This window comes from Epinephelus moara, chromosome 12 (assembly GCF_006386435.1).
Source record: "Epinephelus moara isolate mb chromosome 12, YSFRI_EMoa_1.0, whole genome shotgun sequence".
NCBI lineage: Eukaryota > Metazoa > Chordata > Actinopteri > Perciformes > Serranidae > Epinephelus > Epinephelus moara.
The window spans coordinates 38,185,236-38,204,048 of record NC_065517.1 but is presented as its reverse complement, the minus strand read 5'-3'; the positions used below and the strand labels follow the sequence as shown (position 1 = coordinate 38,204,048).

At 42.8% G+C, this 18,813-nt stretch overlaps 1 protein-coding gene across 1 annotated transcript in view; it reads left to right on the top strand.

Moving 5' to 3' along the window:
- LOC126399217 (kelch-like protein 29) overlaps nucleotides 1–18,813 on the top strand; it is a 359,560-nt gene that overhangs the window by 278,362 nt on the left and 62,385 nt on the right. Inside the window, exon 12 of the mRNA XM_050059067.1 lies at nucleotides 2,610–2,808. Within this exon, the coding sequence (XP_049915024.1) occupies nucleotides 2,610–2,808 (199 nt within the window). The remainder of the gene's footprint in view (nucleotides 1–2,609; nucleotides 2,809–18,813) is intronic.

Sequence of the window (18,813 nt, the reverse complement as noted above, 5' to 3'; positions counted from 1 at the left end):
TACTCCAATGGCCTCCACAGTCACCAGATCTCAGTCCAATAGAGCACCTTTGAGATGTGCTGGAACGGGAGATTCTCATCATGGATGTGCAGCCGACAAATCTGCAGCAACTGTGTGATGTCATCATGTCAATATGGACCAAAGTCTCTGAGGAATGTTTCCAGCACCTTGTTGAATCTATGCCAGGAAGAATAAGGCAATTCTGAAGCCAACCAGGTACTAACAAGGTGTACCTGTTTTAACGTGAGGGAATTTAGTTGTTAGAAACATTCACTGTTCATTTGCACATACTAGTCACATTGTAATGATTCAAATCTGTTTGAAATCCAGCAAAGGTATTTCTCTAAAAATGATTTACAGTCAAATATCTGTTTTAAAAATGTGCCCACATCCGCTGGTATTAATGATCCGATGTCATGAGACCAAAGTAGGTGAGATTGTTGCCAACCTGGAGAAAAGTAGCTTGTAATAGAAAAGCAGAGCCTGAAGCTTAAGTCTCCTCCATTTGAGTGTGACATGACTCAGTAACTACTGGGGCAAATCTCCCACTGTGGGGGGACTTTAATTGGAAGTAGTATCTTCTCCTGAGCTAGTGATTCTTCCCTTAAGAATATCTCAGGATGCTAAGTAGCTCGCTTTGGCTTTACCTTCATGCTGCATTTGAGGCTGAGGCGCTGGGAGCGACCGCTGATGTTTATGTGGGTATTGAGCTGTTTGTTTGATAAACTGTTGGGTAAGCTGTGTACGTTTGTGGAGGGGGGAAATAGACGGTCCCATCTGCAGGACGGCGTTTGGCTCGGAGCGCGCTTGCTGTGTGGAAGTGTCATCAGCAGATTTTCCTGCCGTCGCATCCTCTCTCTCCCGTCCTCTCATTTTGTCTTCAGTTTACTTTATCTTGTCTTTTCTTCTTTGTCTTTTCTCGGCCCCTCACTCTCTCCTCCTTCTCACGCCACTCTCTCCCGTTCTTCCACTTTGTTCCTTTCTCCGCTGTCTTATTTCTTCCTTTCTGGTCAGCTGCGCCCAGGACATGGGAAGAAAACAAATGGGACACATGCCAGAGTAAAAAGGCCTCAGGTGGGAGAGAGAGATGCTTAGGCAGAGTGTCAGCTTATTATTTGTTCTCCCCTGAATGATGTTTCTCTGAGTCTGTTGTTTTGTCGCTCTCTCCCCCTGCGCGGTTCGGTCACGTCGCTCTGAGCCGAAGGGGTCGGCGGGGTCAACCTCCACCCAGCTCTCTGTCGCTCTGTCCAAGCTTGTTTACAGCTTTTACAGTCAGCATAGATGAGACTCCCATGGGGGTACAGACTGGCACACATACAGTACACTTATACACACACAGTGGAAAGAGAAAAAACACATTCAGGAGCCAGAGCTATAGACAAGGTTGCCATGGCAACTGCCTGTCCTACCTCTGTGGCTGAACACCTATACAGTATAAGCACACGTTTAAATGTATGCACACCCAGCGATGGAACAAACATACACACAAAAACAAATATTTGTGTTGCCACAGTTGAGGATTTTCATAATTTTCGGTTCACTCCGCGACATTAAATCTCCTAAAAGCCTAATCACCATGCTCAAATCCTCACCTCAAAAGACACCTCAAAGGAAGAGGTGCCAATTATATGCCGTAATTGTGTAAAATCAGCCTTTATTTTTTTGTTGGATCCCAAAACCTGATGGTGCCGTAGCATCTATTGCATCGTCTCTTGGCTTGAATGGGTTGTGATTAACTAGAACTGGGTCTTAATTTAGCTGCAGAAGAACATTAGCTGTCTGAAAGATTTAATTTGGAGCCGGAAAAAATCAGAAGCAGAAGGTGGAAGAAGCGGTAAGATGCTCCCCCGCTGTCTTGTCACAGCTCTCGCAGCGCAACCAAATGCACGCATGAGAAGTGAGATGGTGAGCGGATGTTACTGAAAACTTTGCAAAATGTTTATTTGTGGCTTCTTGTTCGGCGATGAATAAGTTTTAATGACCGAATTTGAAGTCTCTAGAGTTGTTTTAAGTTATGTTTGGAAATGTACAAGAGGGAAACGCGCCCATCATGACGCATACATAAAAAACTGTCTGCATCTGAGATATGCTTTCATGTCTTTTCATCCTTGTGTGGGCATTTTGACCTGCACAAGTATAGAAATAGAAATCTGACACATGCGGGGTGTTGAGTTTTAAGGGCCTGACATTGACTGTAACCAATTTAATGGTGTCGCTACTTTCCTCACTCTAACAGTGCAGGCATTTATCAAACATGAGAGTTGCTTTTCTTTTATGATATTATTAAGAAAAACATTCATAATGAGGTTGGGAGTTAATCCAACTGTTCTTTGTGAAATATGTGCGTGTCTGTGTTTACTGACTGTGATCCACTGTGCTATTTGCTTAATGTTGTTCATATAAAACCTCTTTGATCATCCCTGGCAGTTTCACTCAGTCTAAATTAATTCAAACGTCTGCAAACACTGTTTTATTATTGTTTGCTTTTGTTTCTATATTTTTTTTGTCTCTGTTATGTTATCTAAGCGACGCCAACTGATTGCCTTCAACCTCTAATCATATTATTTGTCTTCCCTCCCCTCCCCCCCTCCTCTCTGCTGTCTTCTCAGACTTTATCAGATCTGCTGGCGGTGGTGCGCCTCCCCTTCATCCACCCCTCCTACCTGCTTAACGTGGTGGACAACGAAGAGCTGATCAAGTCGTCGGAGGCGTGTCGCGATCTGGTCAACGAGGCCAAACGCTATCACATGCTGCCCCACGCGCGGCAAGAGATGCAGACGCCCAGGACTCGGCCGAGGCTCTCTGCTGGTAAACACAAACTCACACACATGAGCAGGGATGTGCAGCATCTTTGGCTCGCGTGACCCGAGAACAAGGTGGCTGTGACATGCTTTGCCACCCACCAGTGCAATTGACCCAGAACACATTGCCAGGATCCATGCACCCACACACACATATCCACTATTCATATTTTACTGCTACGAGGTGACAGAGAGGTCAGGGCTCCACAAGGAGACCCTGACTTGCCATTGCATTGTATTGATTTCAGCCCACAACTGGAAAGCAGTGCTTTAGAACTCCATAATTTGTTCCACAAAACTACTGCAAATACTTAAAAGTACACTCGGGCAACAGGTCATGTTTCCAAATGTCAGCACAGGTTTTTCTTTCCACAATCAAACGGCTCCTTGAGCCAAGCCTGATTGAGGTTACCATGAAAAGTTTAAACCAGTATGGGCATCTGCAGGCTACTGAACCAGGCTCTTATTTTTTTCTACAGCAAAAGCCAGCACATAAACATCTCCTAACAACTTTTTTACACCAGCTAGGCACAGTCGGGTTCATCCTCCATTTCTAAGCAACCAGCCAGCCATTCGCTGTCCGACCGCCGCCAATGTCCAACCCATTGAAGACCATGTTTGTTTACATCATTAAATTCAAAGAATCATTCATGGAAATTGGAAGGCGCCTGCAAATTGCTTTTGGCTGTTAGATTTTTCCCTCAGGTCGGCCAGGACCCCACTCGTTCCTCCTGTAAAGAGCTGCCTAATTATAGTGTCTGCATGGTATTATGAGCTCCGCACCAGCACACCTTACCATTGCGCAGAACTTATTTTCTGCTTGGTGGAATAAAGATAATTGCCTAACAAATGGCACTTTATGGAGAGGTCGGTTTACTAGCCAGCACTGTTGTCCAGCCAGTGTGTTTATTTGCCAGTAAACAAACATTTAGGGAATTGGATCTACTCTTCCTCTGTAGTACTGGAGATGGACTAGCCATAATTTGTACTCTGACATCAAACCTGTAGCTGTTAACCTTTATAAAAATAACTTTTTAAATAATATTTCCTGACACTGCCACTGTATCAACATAAGGCAGGTAACCTGTGGAAAAATCATACTCTGCCTGCTGCAGTGGTTCCCAACTGGTGGGTCACGGTCCAAAAGTGGGTCGCGGGTCCGAATGGACCACAAGTGAGTCTCGAATGTGTAGAGTTTGTAAATAACACACACAGTGAATTTCCAGCACAGAGCTTTTATTTTGAAGTGCCATTTCCTGCTGTAGAGTGAGCGACTAAGAGACAGCTACTTTACAGAGACAGTAAACTAGCTCGAAGACCAAACGCAAGTATGACACTGAATATATTAATCTGTGTGAGCCTTGAACACAGAAAGCATTTTAGCAGCTGGAGGCGCCTCTTTGTAATTGTTTTTAATCAGAAGGAAGCTTTTGCTCACTGTTTGTGTGTTGTGATGTGCCTCACATTTCTGCGCTCTTGGTGCTTGGCATTTTTGCCTGAGTGCTCTGGACTTCTCGAGTCTAAAAAACTTAAACTCAAAGTGGAAAAGCACCCCGCGTCATCTTTTTTTTTCCCATTGTCCAATCGGATGATTTGAGAGGTGGTAGCAGTTGCTGGATACCCAGAGCTATACGGCCTGACGATAGACAGCAGGTTGTCAAACTGCCCCTGAGTCATCCTGAAATATGCCTGGAAACATCCATGATGGAGGAGAAGCTCCTGGACCAACTGGTGGTACTCCCCATGATCCAGCCTCTTTTTTAGGGTCTCATGTACCCACACAGATCTCTGTTTATCTGCTGACAGCCTCTCACCCTCAACCAGAGCTACAGACAGTACCCTCTGCCTCAACATGTCAGGGACTAGACACTAATGACTGTGAAATAACTAAAACGAATTAAAAAAACAGTAGATTGATTACACGGGAAGGTTAGAATTAGGAGGCAAGGCCGTGGTTGCCTGGCAACAATAAATAGCCTCGTATTTTGCAACCTGCAAAACCCTTTCTGTGTGATCTGGGCCTTAGTCGGGTGTGTTGATGTTAGCGTTACAGGTGTGGACATGTATGGAAAAATGCACATGTAGTAGTAGACTGACTGAAAGCAGGAAATCAGACAAATTGTTGATTGTTTTCCAAATGCACTTTAACTTCTTTACACGAAAGGAAAGGGAAACATTTGGAGGGGTTGTTATTTACAGGTTTAATGCAATGGTTTTACTGGTCCAGCCCACTGGAGATCAAACTGGGCTGTATGTGGCCCAGGAACTAAAATGAGTTTGACACCCCTGGAGTAGAGTGTCTGCCCCATGTAGGCTGAGTGCAGTGGCCCGAGTTCAATTCCAACCTGCCGCCATTTGCTGCGTGTCGTCCCCCATCCCAACTACAACTGTATTTTCAATTATATCCCATTATTGTCATAGAATATTTATATCAAAGTTTGGTGCAGTAGAGCCATAGTTGTTATTCTCTATCATAGTTGACTTTTTGAATAGTGTTTGTAGTGTTGGAAGTGAACCTGTCGGACTCTCAGCTGATCAACACCTGAGTATTTGACGGCACACCTGGTAGAAATCAAGCACAGAGCGAATCTAATGAAGCAACATGGGAAACATGTAGTTCGGTCATTTTTGTTTTTAATGTAATCTGTTATCAACTGTTAATAAGTTAGTGTCAATCATAGTATCCTGCCGTGCGCTGGATTTCTATGCCTTCACGTCAGGGACAGACATAGCCGGAGGCGTTATGTTTTGAAGCTGTCCGTCTATCTGCCGTCCCATTCTTGTGAATGCAGTATCTCAAGAACATCTTGAGGGAATTTCTTAAATTTTGGCCAAAACAACCACTTTGACTTAACGAGCTGATTAGATGTTAGTGGTCACTTTAACCTCCCAAAACATGTTTTTGGCCATAACTCAAAAATTCATGGGCTTATTATGACAAAAATCTCTAACAGGATAAGATAAAGAATTCATGACATTTTAAATTAAAGGTCAACTTCAGTGTGACATCGAAACGTTCTAGAAAAACACCTTTTTTCCCCCATTATCCAACGTCAGAATTCAGGAACAGAAGAGGAGACATTTGGTCAGACACTGAATTTGGTGACTCTAAGCTTGAAACTGTGCTGATTGTTTAGATCTGTGGTGCCGGGTTAAAAGTGTGTGTGAAGCATCCACGTTTTACAATTTGCGGCTTCCTTGCAGCAGCATCCATTTTTTAAGCATTGTCTTCCGTCATGGCTACATATGAGTCCGGACAGACATGGATACATACAGTACAAGTAGGCAAACAAGCACGAGGCGGTAGTTCTGGTTTTGGTTTCTCGGGCTCTACCCTCCACCAGCCAGCACCCAGGAGAGAATCACTGCTGTGCGCGGGGTATCGTCAGAACATTCGGGGGAATTGTGTTAATATTTTTGCATCTTTAATTACCTGTAACGCAGTCGCGTGAGGCTTTGAGGCCAAAAAAAATCATTCGCCTCTTGAGAGAAGACATTTGTGGTGTTCCATGCGCTCAGCATCATCCCATTACTCATCCTGGATCCAGTGCTTTCTTCTTGTTCTCAGCAGTTTCTTGAAGCAGTTTTCTGTCAAGGCCCATTTTATTGTGTTTGGAATGTGCATATCTTATGCATCCTACAGCCCCATTATGCAGGCTGAAGTGTGTATTGATTCACGGCAGCTCGTGGCTCTGTACAACAGAATTATATAAATGCATAAATGCTGCCGGGATGAATACATTCATGATGCATTATACCCCGATGGCTCTGTGAATGAGGAATATATGTAAGTTTTCTCGATCAAGTTTTGAACTCCTCTGAAGCTGCAGTTCTTATTATGACTGAGTGTTTTGGCTGAGCGTTTTATCTGCATGTGTGTAAAACGGAGTGTTCTGACGCACTGTACTCGCTGTACAGATAAATACCAATGTGCTTTGACATTTTGTGTAGTAGTGTGTGTGTATTCTGTGGGCCTGTTTTTTATGCCTCTGTGTGTGTCAGTGGTCGTAATTGTCTGTGTGCATGCATGTGTTGCTTTGCCATCTGCTGCATTGGACAGGGTGGGCTCTGCACAGCAGGGTGCATGGTCGCTGGGATTGCGGGGTGGAGGCGAGCACGTGTACGCGCAGGACAGCGAGAAAGATAAAGAAAAAGCCTGGAAGGAGAGTTTGAGGTTGCCGGGGAGTGCGGTTGGTGCACTGAGGACAAGAAAGAGAAGAGACGCGGGAGAACAGGAGGAGAGGTCGGGATGTGGTCAGAGAGGGGGAGGGAGAGAAGGAGCCAGGGGGATCAGAAATGAAATTTGAAGGGCAGACATTTGATTGAGTTTATTCCTTGAGCATGTGTCTACTTGTGTAAGCAGTAAGTGAGTGTGCGAGTGTGTGTATGTGTGCGTATTTTAAATGTGCGCAAGCAGATGGGGCACCACCTGAGCTCGGTTGATAAGTCTGTCAAGCGGAAAAAGAAAGGAAAACTGCCATCCGTGAAGCACTTCTTGCTGAGCGCAGTCAATCTGTGAACTTGTGAGTCGTGTGCATATGTGTGTGTATTATAGTGGGGGTGTTTGTGCTCATTCAGTGTGTGTGTGTGTGTGTGTGTGTGTGTGTGTGTGTGTGTGTGTGTGTGTGTGTGTGCGCGCGCTTGGACAAATGTCTGAGTGCCTCACACATTCAGCCTTTTTACTAGTGATAAATGTGAGTCGAATTAAATTTTTTCAGCCAAGAAATTTAATTTACTTTTGTGAGACAGATTTTTAATTAACGTCCTTTCACATCCAGATGTAAATCTGTGAATCCTCTGATAGAGGTTAGACTCACAGTGCAGGTGTTGCCTTAACATTCATTAGCAAAGGCCAACCAATACTGCAGTGTTGAGGTCAACTGAGAGTACAAAGAACAACAGTGATGTATCCGTGATGTTTATTTTTAACAAACACACATAAGCAAGCTTTTTTTATTTCAATATTACGGCATCATCAGTCGTTTTTACACTTCAGTTGTGTACGGATGCGATAAATTAGTGAACATCCGAGGTGATGGAAGCAGATTATGTCACCTTCCTCCGCTTCCAGTTTTTATGCTAAGCTAAGCTAACTGTCTGCTGTCTATAGTGGTGCATTCATTTTGTACTCGGAGGTCGGAAGTGGAAATGATGTCACCTCCGAGTTGACAGTTTTTGCATTCTAGTTGACGACGGTGGACAAGTCGGAAAAAAACATGGACGTTACCGTTCTATTGTTGGGCTAGCCATAGCCACTGTTAGCAATATCAGTTGATAACAACGCTCTATGTGGTATTTTGCACATACAGACAGCGTAGCAACATGCCCACGGATAAAAATTGAACAGTACTATGGGTATGGCTGACCTAATGTAAAACAAATAAGATAAAATTGCTATAAACAATACTTTAGCAGAGTGTTTACTCACTATGTATGTGACCGGCAGCCACCTTGAATTCGTAAATTCGAGTTTCTGAACTAGGAATTTCCGACCTCCGAGTACAAAACGAACGCACGGTAGGCCCATATTTATTGGACAGATATGAGTGTTGTATCAGTGTTCATGTCTAAAAGTCTTTGCACACCCAAATCGTGGCATGTTTGAAAATAAATACATCCTTACCTTGTGTCGATCACGTTTACACACTTTTGCCTGTCACTAAAGGTCCCATATTTTGTCATTTTCAGGTTCATACTTGTATTTTGGGTTTCTACTAGAACATGTTTACATGCTTTAATGTTCAGAAAACAATATTTTTCTGATATTGTCTGCCTGAATATACCTGTAAGCCCCCTCTGTCTGAAACACTCTGTTTTCAACATATTTCTCTGTAAGCCCCCGCTCCTGAAACAGGCAGTATGTTCTGATTGGTTAGTGTTTCTGGGTCTTCCACGTGAGCGCACTGTACCCAGAAGTGACTATTGCTGTTAGCCATGACGTCATGGTTATTTGTCTGTAGACCGTTTCGTTGGAAATGCTTTGCTAGGCAACAGCTTGGGTCCATGTTTACTTCCTGTCAGCTGATGTCATTCACATACACTGCAAAAAATTTGAGTAAGAAATACAGAAGGACCCAGAATGGTTATATGTCAAGTTTGAAACAATCTCTATAGTGAAGTTGTGACATCACAGATTCACAGAAATCCTGAAGGTGTGTTTAAAGGCATAGTTTCTTAATACGAACTGTGTGCATTTCTCTGTGGACTGAGTGTTTTGATTTATTCACAGTATTCATGTAGCGTCTATACCTGCTTTATAATGAAAAAGTCACGGGGAAGCTGACTTCTTACAATATGGGACCTTTAAAGTTTTTGAGACAGGTTTGAGTTGGTGCATTTTCTTTTTTTTTTGCATGCGTCAAAAGTCCAGACAAAGTTGTTTGACCAAGAAAATGTGGCGTAACCTGCAGGACACATATACAGCATGAGAGAGAAACAGGTCGTACAGTTTCATTTCATAACTCAGATACCTGACTTTCAACAGGTCAGATAGAAATATTCAGGTAGATAATGATGATGAGGAGGATGTGATAGAGGATGAAGACTGCACAGAGACAGAGAAGGAGGACAGCTGAGCCCCTTCAGCTGCGAGGCCAAATACAAGACACAGGGAGAAAGTGGCAACAGCCAGTGAGCTGACGTCAGTGGAAAGAAGCAAAGGAGGAAATATGTCTTTTAGTTTTGTCTCAGTTTGCAAGGATTCTGTGCGTAATGATTTTTATTGAGCCTTATCTCTACCCCAGAAAGTGAATAATCACATTTCCCAAAATGTACAGCTTGTCCCCTAAAGGAAGGAGTAAGGAGTTTTGCTCAAACTGTGTGGGACTTTTAACCTTTGAGAAGTAAACTTGTCAGTGGACAGACTGTATACAGTCATAGTGACTGTCTGCTCTGTAATGTTGTGTCACTTATAATCCAACATACACGACAATACCAATGTATGTGTTATAAGTTAAGATAGGCAGAGCAGTGAACATGAACAGGAATGTGCAGATGATCACATAAATATTTACATCCTGTTAGATCCATCTGTGAGCGACCTGAAACAGAGTTATAACCTTTATTAATATTACTATCAGTCACACAAGATGTGTTTGTAACAGACTAAACTGTCATTGCATCTTCACAGCACAACATATGACTAATACTGTAGCCTAAAATGCAGCGTTAATTATTACAATTACACAAAAAATCTGGGTTTTCTAAAAAAGAAAAACTTGGTGTTTTTGGTCGAGAGCCAATCAGCTCTGAGATCAGGCCACACTTGGGTCTTGCAGTCGGAGGAGAGCAGCTGGGTCCACCTCCATCTCATGAGGTTATTGTTGCCCACATGTGCATGATGTCAGAGCAAGTCGGACACAGATCCCTTTTGGCGTGCACTGTGCAGCTATTGGTGGTGGTAATCAACCCTGCACAGACCTGGCTCGTCTCAAATGAGCCGAATGTCACTTGAAGTTGTTATGGCGAGCGTATGAACTAACAGTGGCAAACACATCCAGCATCTATCTATCTATCTACCATCAATCTTTATTGATCCCCAGTGATGAAACTGTGGTTCATTACATTTCGTTCGTCACTCTGATGCTCCAGCTCTGCAAAATTTTTACAAATATTAAAAAAGTAGAATGTGCTGAGTGTGTTAAGGGTGTAAAACATAAAAACATGTGCCTTAAGCAACAATACAACATATAAAACTGGTATGCAAAGTTAGAAAACGTGTTACATAATTTGAATTAATTTGAGTTGTGTTTTAAGTGACTAATGTATGATTCACTCTTCTTTTAGCGAGAGGTAAGAGTGAATTTAGAGCAGTAAAGTTACATAAAACCAGACCTACGAGCTAAAAGTAGAGCCGAGAGAATCAAGTAATGTGAAACCTCTCTGAGTTCTTCACCACAAGTGACACCTTTCACAACACGGGAGGTCATTTTATCCATTGATAAAACTGAAATATTAATAATAGCAGCTTTTAATGTTCCATTACAACTGTGAAAAATCTGGAAAAATGTTAATATTAGGCTCATTTATCTTGTCAAGAATAAAAAAACCATTAATATGAATATTAATGGCCTATGAAGATACACTCTGCAATGTGTTCATAAGATGGAATAGCGTGAACTTTTTTAAATGTAGCAAAAAAGGCCAACGTCTTAATGAGTCCTTGCTCCATTAGCTCTAAAAAAGTTATTTCTATTGCGGCTGAATAGAAGCAGCCAGATGGTTTCCACACTCGCTTTAATTATCTTGTTTTTTCCAGGTTTTTTTCTTTATATAAAACCCTGCTGTGCTGCATTGTTGTCATTTATTTCTTTACTTAATAGCTCCGAGTTTTTTATTGATGGTTGATTTTTATATCAGTCACTCTTGACAGGTCCTGGCCTGTCGCCACATTGTTTCACTCGCTCCTGTGCAGAGTTAATGGGAGCGGCTTAAAACAGAAAATACATGTATTACAATGCGGGGAAGCATTTGGACAGAGCTCGTTTTCTCTCACTGTTACGACGAGGCAAGAGTCATAAAGTCTGAATAACCACCATGACATAAAGTTTATTTTTGAGTTGCCTCGCTGACTGAGAATGAGACGTCCCCTCTGTCTCACTTTGCACCTATTTTGCATTCTGGAGCGTTTTTACTGAGTGGATGCTCTGCCCATTAGTTTTATTAGATGCTAATTAAGGAGCAAAAAAAAGATATTCAGTATAGAAATTGGCTGTGTGTGATTTTCAAACATAAACCTAATTTTAAACATAAAGAGGAGCTCAGTATGCTTCAGTGTTTGTGTGAATGTGTGGGAACAGATGGCGTTATTGTGTTGCTTTGCTTTTTTTTTTTTTTGACAGAGTATGTGTGCACTAATTTTAGGGCCTCTTATTTTTACCTCATGTCTTTCTTACTATACCTCATGTTCCTGCTGCAGTGGTGAACTTTCCAGGAAAGCAGGGGGGCAGGTAGCTGATCGTTAACAGGCTCCTGTCTTCCTCATTTGGCCAGAAAAGAGTCTTGGGTAAAGTGAAAACTATGAGTGTTTCGTAATGAATCCACAGTGTTTTGCGTACTGTATGTGTATCCATTAGCTGCTAATTGGTTAATTAGAGTGTGGATGTGCATCTGATTAGCTGTCATTAGACTTTCCAGGGGATCGGGGGGATTAAACAGCCGCTGGTGCTGGGAGTTTACCCACAAACCTTTTTTTGTCTTGAGTCGAAAGATGAGCTCTGATCTGTATGTGTGTATGTGTGCTGTTAAGGAACAAGAAAAGTTTCCTTTGGTGCTCTGTGTGTGTACGTGCACGTGCGCCCCCCCTGACAAACCGCACACACCGCGATCCCATTTCCTTCTCTCCACATGTGTCGCTGTGCTCGGCTCGGAGGAGGGTGGAGAGCGCCAGGGCAAACTGTTAACTCAACCCAGCCAAGTGGAATAGCACTCAGACAAATGAGCTGTAATGACTAGGAGACGCAGGGGTCCAGCTCGGCTCACACTGTGTCTGTGTCTCGCTCACACACACACACACACACACACCCACACACACACACACACACACATTGTTATACCTTTAAATACATGCGCTGTACGAGGGAAGCCTTAAACAGTGGCTCCATTCTTTTGCAGCCTGCCTCTTTGTCCACTTCATCATCTGTAATCAAGTGCTGATGTATGTAAAGGCTGAAAAGTCAAGAATTACATTAACACGCACAGCAGCAGCAGCAGCAGCAGCAGCAGCAGCAGTGGGGTAACTGAGACAAAAGTTTGCCGCAGATTCACTCCACTGTTTTTGAACACAGGTTTTATTTTTGTGATCTTTTATTTTACTCAATTAGTCAGTTTAAATCCCCCAGAACACATTTTTTCAGGGCTGTTGCACGTGCTGCAGCCCCAGAATCATCAAGAATTCGATTATGCTGTTGAAGTACATAAGCTAATTGAAAACTATGTCAATATGAGAGTGAAGGAATCACATACTGATATACTTTAGTTTCTTATATTGCAGATAATACTACAAATTATCTGATGCACATAGGTTACTACCGGTCAAATTCATGTTCTTCAAATATGCTTCCTGTCCTTGTCCTCAAAAAGATCAATATACAGCTTTGATTTGGAGTAAACTGATTGTTAGGAGCAAAACATTTACCAAGAACAAGCCTTCTCAAGTCTATGGGACACTTGTGGGTACCTGTAGAACCCATTTTCATTCAGATATCTTGAGGTTAAAGGTCCAGTGTGTAGGATTTAGGGATATATTGGCGGTAAAAGTATGTTTTCTTTTGTGTATAATCACCTGAAAATAAGAATTGTGGTCAGTTTGTTTCTGTAGAATTAGTCGTTCATATCTTCAAACGCAGATTTTTAATGTGAAACTGTTCATTCTGTGTTTTCTCGGGTAAATAACGTGCTTTGTTTTAGAGACAAGAAGACCTCTGCTGAAACTTATGCTGCCGATAAAAACCTCCTGGACGTCTGGATCTTAAGTTATCAGAGAAAACCGTTAGCACATTAGCAGATGCGAGGCTAGCAGCCCATCTCCGACACGTCAAACAGTGTCTGAAGCTAAAGCTTGTGCTGCAGCTCGTCAACAAATGACCATGCAAAATTAATACTACTTTTACTGGAAGATCTGTACTTCCTCTACCTCTGCATTAGCTTCAAATCATGTGTGAAGGGGCCCTACTCAAACTGTATTTCTCACCCCAAGAGCCAATCTTGCCAGGCAATATCTTTTTGGCCATTTTCTTCATAATGTCAAGATTGTGGGTTGTTCAGCTGGAGATATTTTGTCACACACAAGACAAAGCAACAGCTCCAGAGTTCTCTTTATGCATGCATGGTGAGGAGAGGAGTCGAGCTGCCACAGGAGCAGAGAAAAAGAGCTGCTACTGGAGCTGGTGTGTACAAGAGGAGAGCAAGTGGGGGAAAAATGCATTTAATACCGAGGGCGGAGAGGCTGGAAATAGGACAGGGACGTAAAGTGCCACGATAGGTAGTCTAGTTTTACAAGATACCACTACCTTTGCATTAGCTTAAAAAATGAGTGCTCCACAATTCGGGGGGGCATGGCCCTACTTTGCCCCAGGGGTGCCTCTGATAAGGTCAAGAATTACAGAATTACAGTAACATGCACAGCAGCAGCAGCAGCAGATAAGAGTTTGCAGCAGGTTCACTCAGTGTTTCTGTACATGGGTTTTATCAATGCGATCACTGCTTTTACTGAATTACTCAGTTTAAAGCTCCCCAGAACAAGATCTTTTCAGAACCGCAGCGTGTTCTGCAGCCAGATTTAAACTGGAAATGTTGACATGAAACGTTATTGACCATTTAACATTCCTGCAGCATAAGGCAAGCCAAATAAAACACCCTGTTCTGGTTGTGTGGCGCTCTGAAAATGGCTGGATTTCATTAAAGCAGCCCCTCACAATAGCTTGGCTGGCATCCACAGTTCGGAGACAATAAAACCGGGCTGTTCTGTGAGGTCCAGAGCCCGTAGGCGTGACATTCATGTTCTCATTCACACCTCCGCCAGCCAGCAGCTCCTAGTAGAGTAGCTGTAGCGTGCCACCACCGCAAAGAGAGGAGATTCACACCTTGTAAGGAGTGCATTAAAGATCATCAGATGTCTTTCCTCCGAAAGTCTGCCACCTACTGCTTCCGGCTCGGGCCCGATTAACACTCCGTCTCGCTGGTCGCCTTGACGTTTCCTCAAATGTTCCTCGTCAACACTGACACTCGCTTTTTTTCATGGAATAATTGAATTTATTTGTCATATTTCTCTCTGGCTGCACAGCCTCAACGCTAACCGCTAAGTAAGGCCAACGCGACGGGGAAGCTGTCAGCAGTTTGGAAAGACAATTTTTTTAAGTCAGGACTCTGTTGATTATTGTCCTGCTCTGTGTAATTATTCAGCCTGGTTTGTCTTTTGGAGCCAATGCAGCGTGAGATTACTCTGTTTCACCTCTCAAACTGGAAAAGCAGGATGCAGGGGAATGTGCCAGAAACGTCTTAATCGCTCTATGTGAAGAGTGCCCTTCAGCGGATCTTCTTCCGATTTTATTTCTGGAGTCTGAGATGGTATTTGAGGGAGGGAGAGGGAGGGAGGAAGAGACAGCACGAGCGAGCAGGAGAGGGAGAAAGTTGGATGCAGCTATTCACGGGAGAATTGGAGTGTGAGTTTTTGATATTCCTTCGGCTTATCAGTGAAATCTCAAGCAAACATATCTATCTGGGCTCATAAATGTAACATGGAGGCAGTAAATCCAGATTAGATAACCTCTGGTCGGGATGTCTGCAGGGGCTGCAGCCAAAATTAAGGTTCCGTTCGCTTGACCTTTTGGCTAGTGTCTACTGTCAGCCTGAGCTACCAAGGAGGAAGGAAAGGGCGAGGGAGAAGGAGAGGAGGGGAGCGGGGGGAGGCAGGTGAACGATTGCCTCGGCCGTAGCCAGAAAACTTGAATCATTCTGTTCCTAGAGCTGCAGTTCGTGCTCAGACCCGAAGTGAGCAGCATTTACAGGAACATGGATCAGCCTCAGCATCGCTCATGCCACATCTGGCTCTTTGACCTGCTGCAGGGCTGAAGGCTGCTTCAGCCTCATCCAATATTCAACACACAGAATGAACCTGGTTAGAGCGGTATCATTGCATGTGCTGATGGTGCAGATTTGGCCGTTTGGGCGGTGTGTTGGATGTGTGCCTGCATCCATCAACTCAAAATGTTTAAAGGGATAGTAAGGATTTTTGGGGTTGTATGAGGTATTTATCCACAGTCAGTGTATTGAATGCAGTAGATGGCAGTTGGCACGCCCTCCAGTTTGGAGAAGTGGCAGTATTAGCGACAAAGGAGCTAAGCCATGTGCTGCAGTGGACGAGGGCAACAACAAAACAACTGCATCACTGTACCTTTCTATCAGACAGCATGTTCTGATGGGCTTCAGTTCCCCATCTTATGCTCGCGTCATAGCCACCAGACTCCATTGACAAAAACTGTGATTTTAGCCTCTAGCCACAGGGGCTACTGGTCTACTTCTGCTTTGATCATTTAGTGTGTTTGTGTTATTGTGTGGCTTTGGCGACACCACACTAACGCTTTTGAGCGCTTAATTCACACAATAACACAAGCAAAAACAAGGGATCGAGGCAGCGGTACATCAGCAGCTCCTGTGTTCAGTGATGTTAAATCACTGTTTTTCTGAATGGAGTCTGGCCTTGAAGAGAGCGATATACGGCTTTGTTGTCCCGTCAGAAATCACTGACTGACAGCAAGGTTAAGCAATAAATATGTGTGTCAGCCGCTTGGAGTCAATAGACTGGCATTTGGACTTTATTCACCTACTGCATTTATAACTCAAAATGATCTATTGGGTGTAGTTATTCAACTGCTGCAATATTTTTCATTATATGACTTTATCATGCACATAACTGTACATACTTATGTATACTCTTATTCTATTCTTGTTTTATTCTATTAATGTATATACTGTAGATACATTTCATACATACAGCCTCAGCACAGTGATGATATATATTTTATTTTTAACATTTTTAATATCTTAAGTACTAGTGTTCAACACTGCACATTCTATTTGTATTTTATTGCATTATATTCACATACTTCTATTTCATACTTTTATTTTTACTTCTTATAATTTTCTAGTCTGTACATCAGAGCGGCTATAGCGAATCACAATTTCCCCTTTAGGAACCAATTAAGTATTTCTGATTTTTTTTTTAAGTGACTAAAAATATTTTTGCTGCTGCCCCCTGTCCACCGCAGTACATTGCTTAGCTTTTGTGGCCGTACGGCTGCCTGCTTCTCCAAACTGCGGGCATGCCGACTGTCATCTATTTCAGTAGTTCCCAACTTGTGGGTCACGGTCCAAAAGTGGGTTGCGGGTCAATTCTGAATGGACCGCAAGTGACTCACAAACATGTCAAGTTTGTAAAAAACACATTTTATTTTTAAGTACAGTGACTTTCTGGCGCAGAGCTTTTATTCTGAAGTGCCATTTCCTGCTGTAGAGTAAGTGACTAATGAACAGATACTTTACAGAGACAGCAAACTAGCTTGACGACATGGCCAAACTCAAGTCGGGAGTCGGACATTGAACTAGCCACGCGTTTTCTATTCACTCTGAATTTTGTCTGGATTCTGGTTCCGGTCTAGAGAGCGGATCCGGAATTCACCAAATTCACCAAAGTAAAAGTGTTCACCAAAGTAAAACTTTAAATTCTGGCGCACCATCGATTTGGGGTGATGAGGGGTGTAAGAAAATCGATTAACTTAATGGCTTGGGGCTTTTCTTGTAAATTATATTCTTTAAATTAAAAGTTTCACCGCATTTTTATTAGCTTGGTGCTTTTATTTTGACGGAAAGGCGCATCCATCGAATTCCGGATCCTGTCTCACTCTCCCTGGTTCCGGTTCCTTACCAAAACGGCCACTAACGGCCCCAGACTACATTGAACTAATGACTAGGGAGAAATCTGGACCCTGTGGATGGACCAGTAGGGAACCACTGATCTACTGTATTGAATACACTGATTATGGATAATTACCTCATACAACCCCACTTCGCATGATCCGAACTATCCCTTTAAGATTTGAATACTGAGAAGTTGAAGGAGTCATTCATCCAAATTACAAGCAAACATGAAGTCACTTCTCTGCTGTCTTATTTGCCCAGGTTTTGAGGTCTCCACATCTTATTTGTTTTGTGTCACCGCTCCGATGCAATACATGGATAGGAAATGAAATTTCCTGTGTGCTGCTCACAGGATTGAAACATTACATTTAAAAAATTCAGCAGGAACATCCGTCTCCAGTGACCATGTCCCAGTTCCTCTGGAAAATCCACAGAACAAACCCTGAACAGGGACTTTTTCTTTGGTAGAAAGTAGTTCCACCAAAAACTGTACTGGGGTATTGGGGACACTATTTCTTGGAAGAAACAGTGCTGTCGAGTTTTTTTTTTTTATGTAATTACAATCCTGCGAGCACCACACGGTGAAGATCTCAGACAAGCATATCTCTAAATGTGGGCAATTAAATCCAACATGATCTGCATGGCTAGATAGCACTAAAAGTTAGTCAGTCATTTGAGTGAACCGATCCTTTTGAGGACATCTGAGGACATTTGAGGACATGGAAATGGTTTGTACAGCAGCCAGTCACTGGAGTGCAGATTTTTGCAACACCAGACAAACAACAAACATCAAAACGCACACACACACGCACACTTCACATCGTGCACATGCATACATATTGCACCTCCCTGGACACTGACATTATTTGGGAGCCTTTGGCCCCCTGATCCTCACCATAGCAAATTAACACCCTGGGAGAGAAATCATCGGATTAGGAAGGAAAAAAAGCAAAAGAGAGAGATTATAGAGAAGCGGCTGAGATAAGAGGAAATGGTTATGGACCAGCAGTGAGATATGAATGGCTCTGAGCCCTGAGAGACAGACTGGCAGTGCCTGTGATACCCAGTAACTCAAAGTCTGCACCAGTTTTCCTCACTCGCACAGTATATGAATATTTTTACACATATATATTTAAACGTATCACATGTTTACTGACACGCAGACACATTTTTTTTCCTCACAAAACTCAGTGCTCGGACCAGGTGTTTGTTTTTCCTCATCACCTGTGTATTCCTGTGATTTGTGTGTTTAATGGCTGACTGCAAAGCAACCACATTTCCTTCAGGATAATAATAAAGTTACAGACCAGTGAAAAACAGAGCTCAAACCGTCATCATCTGACTGTATGAACAATTATCTGAGCAAGGTACTTTTTCATGAAGCACACTGTTGAGTCAAATCTCTCGTGGATTTCTCAGTTTGAGTTTATAATTGTCATAGAAAAGGAGATGTGAAGAACAATAGAAGAAGCAGTGGGGTTGTTGAAGGATTTTTCAATTCAAAGACAATTCGAGATGCAAATTATGCACAAAAACAAGCTGCAACTTACTATTTAGACACCACTAATATTTTGTCTGTCATTCTACCGCACAGTAG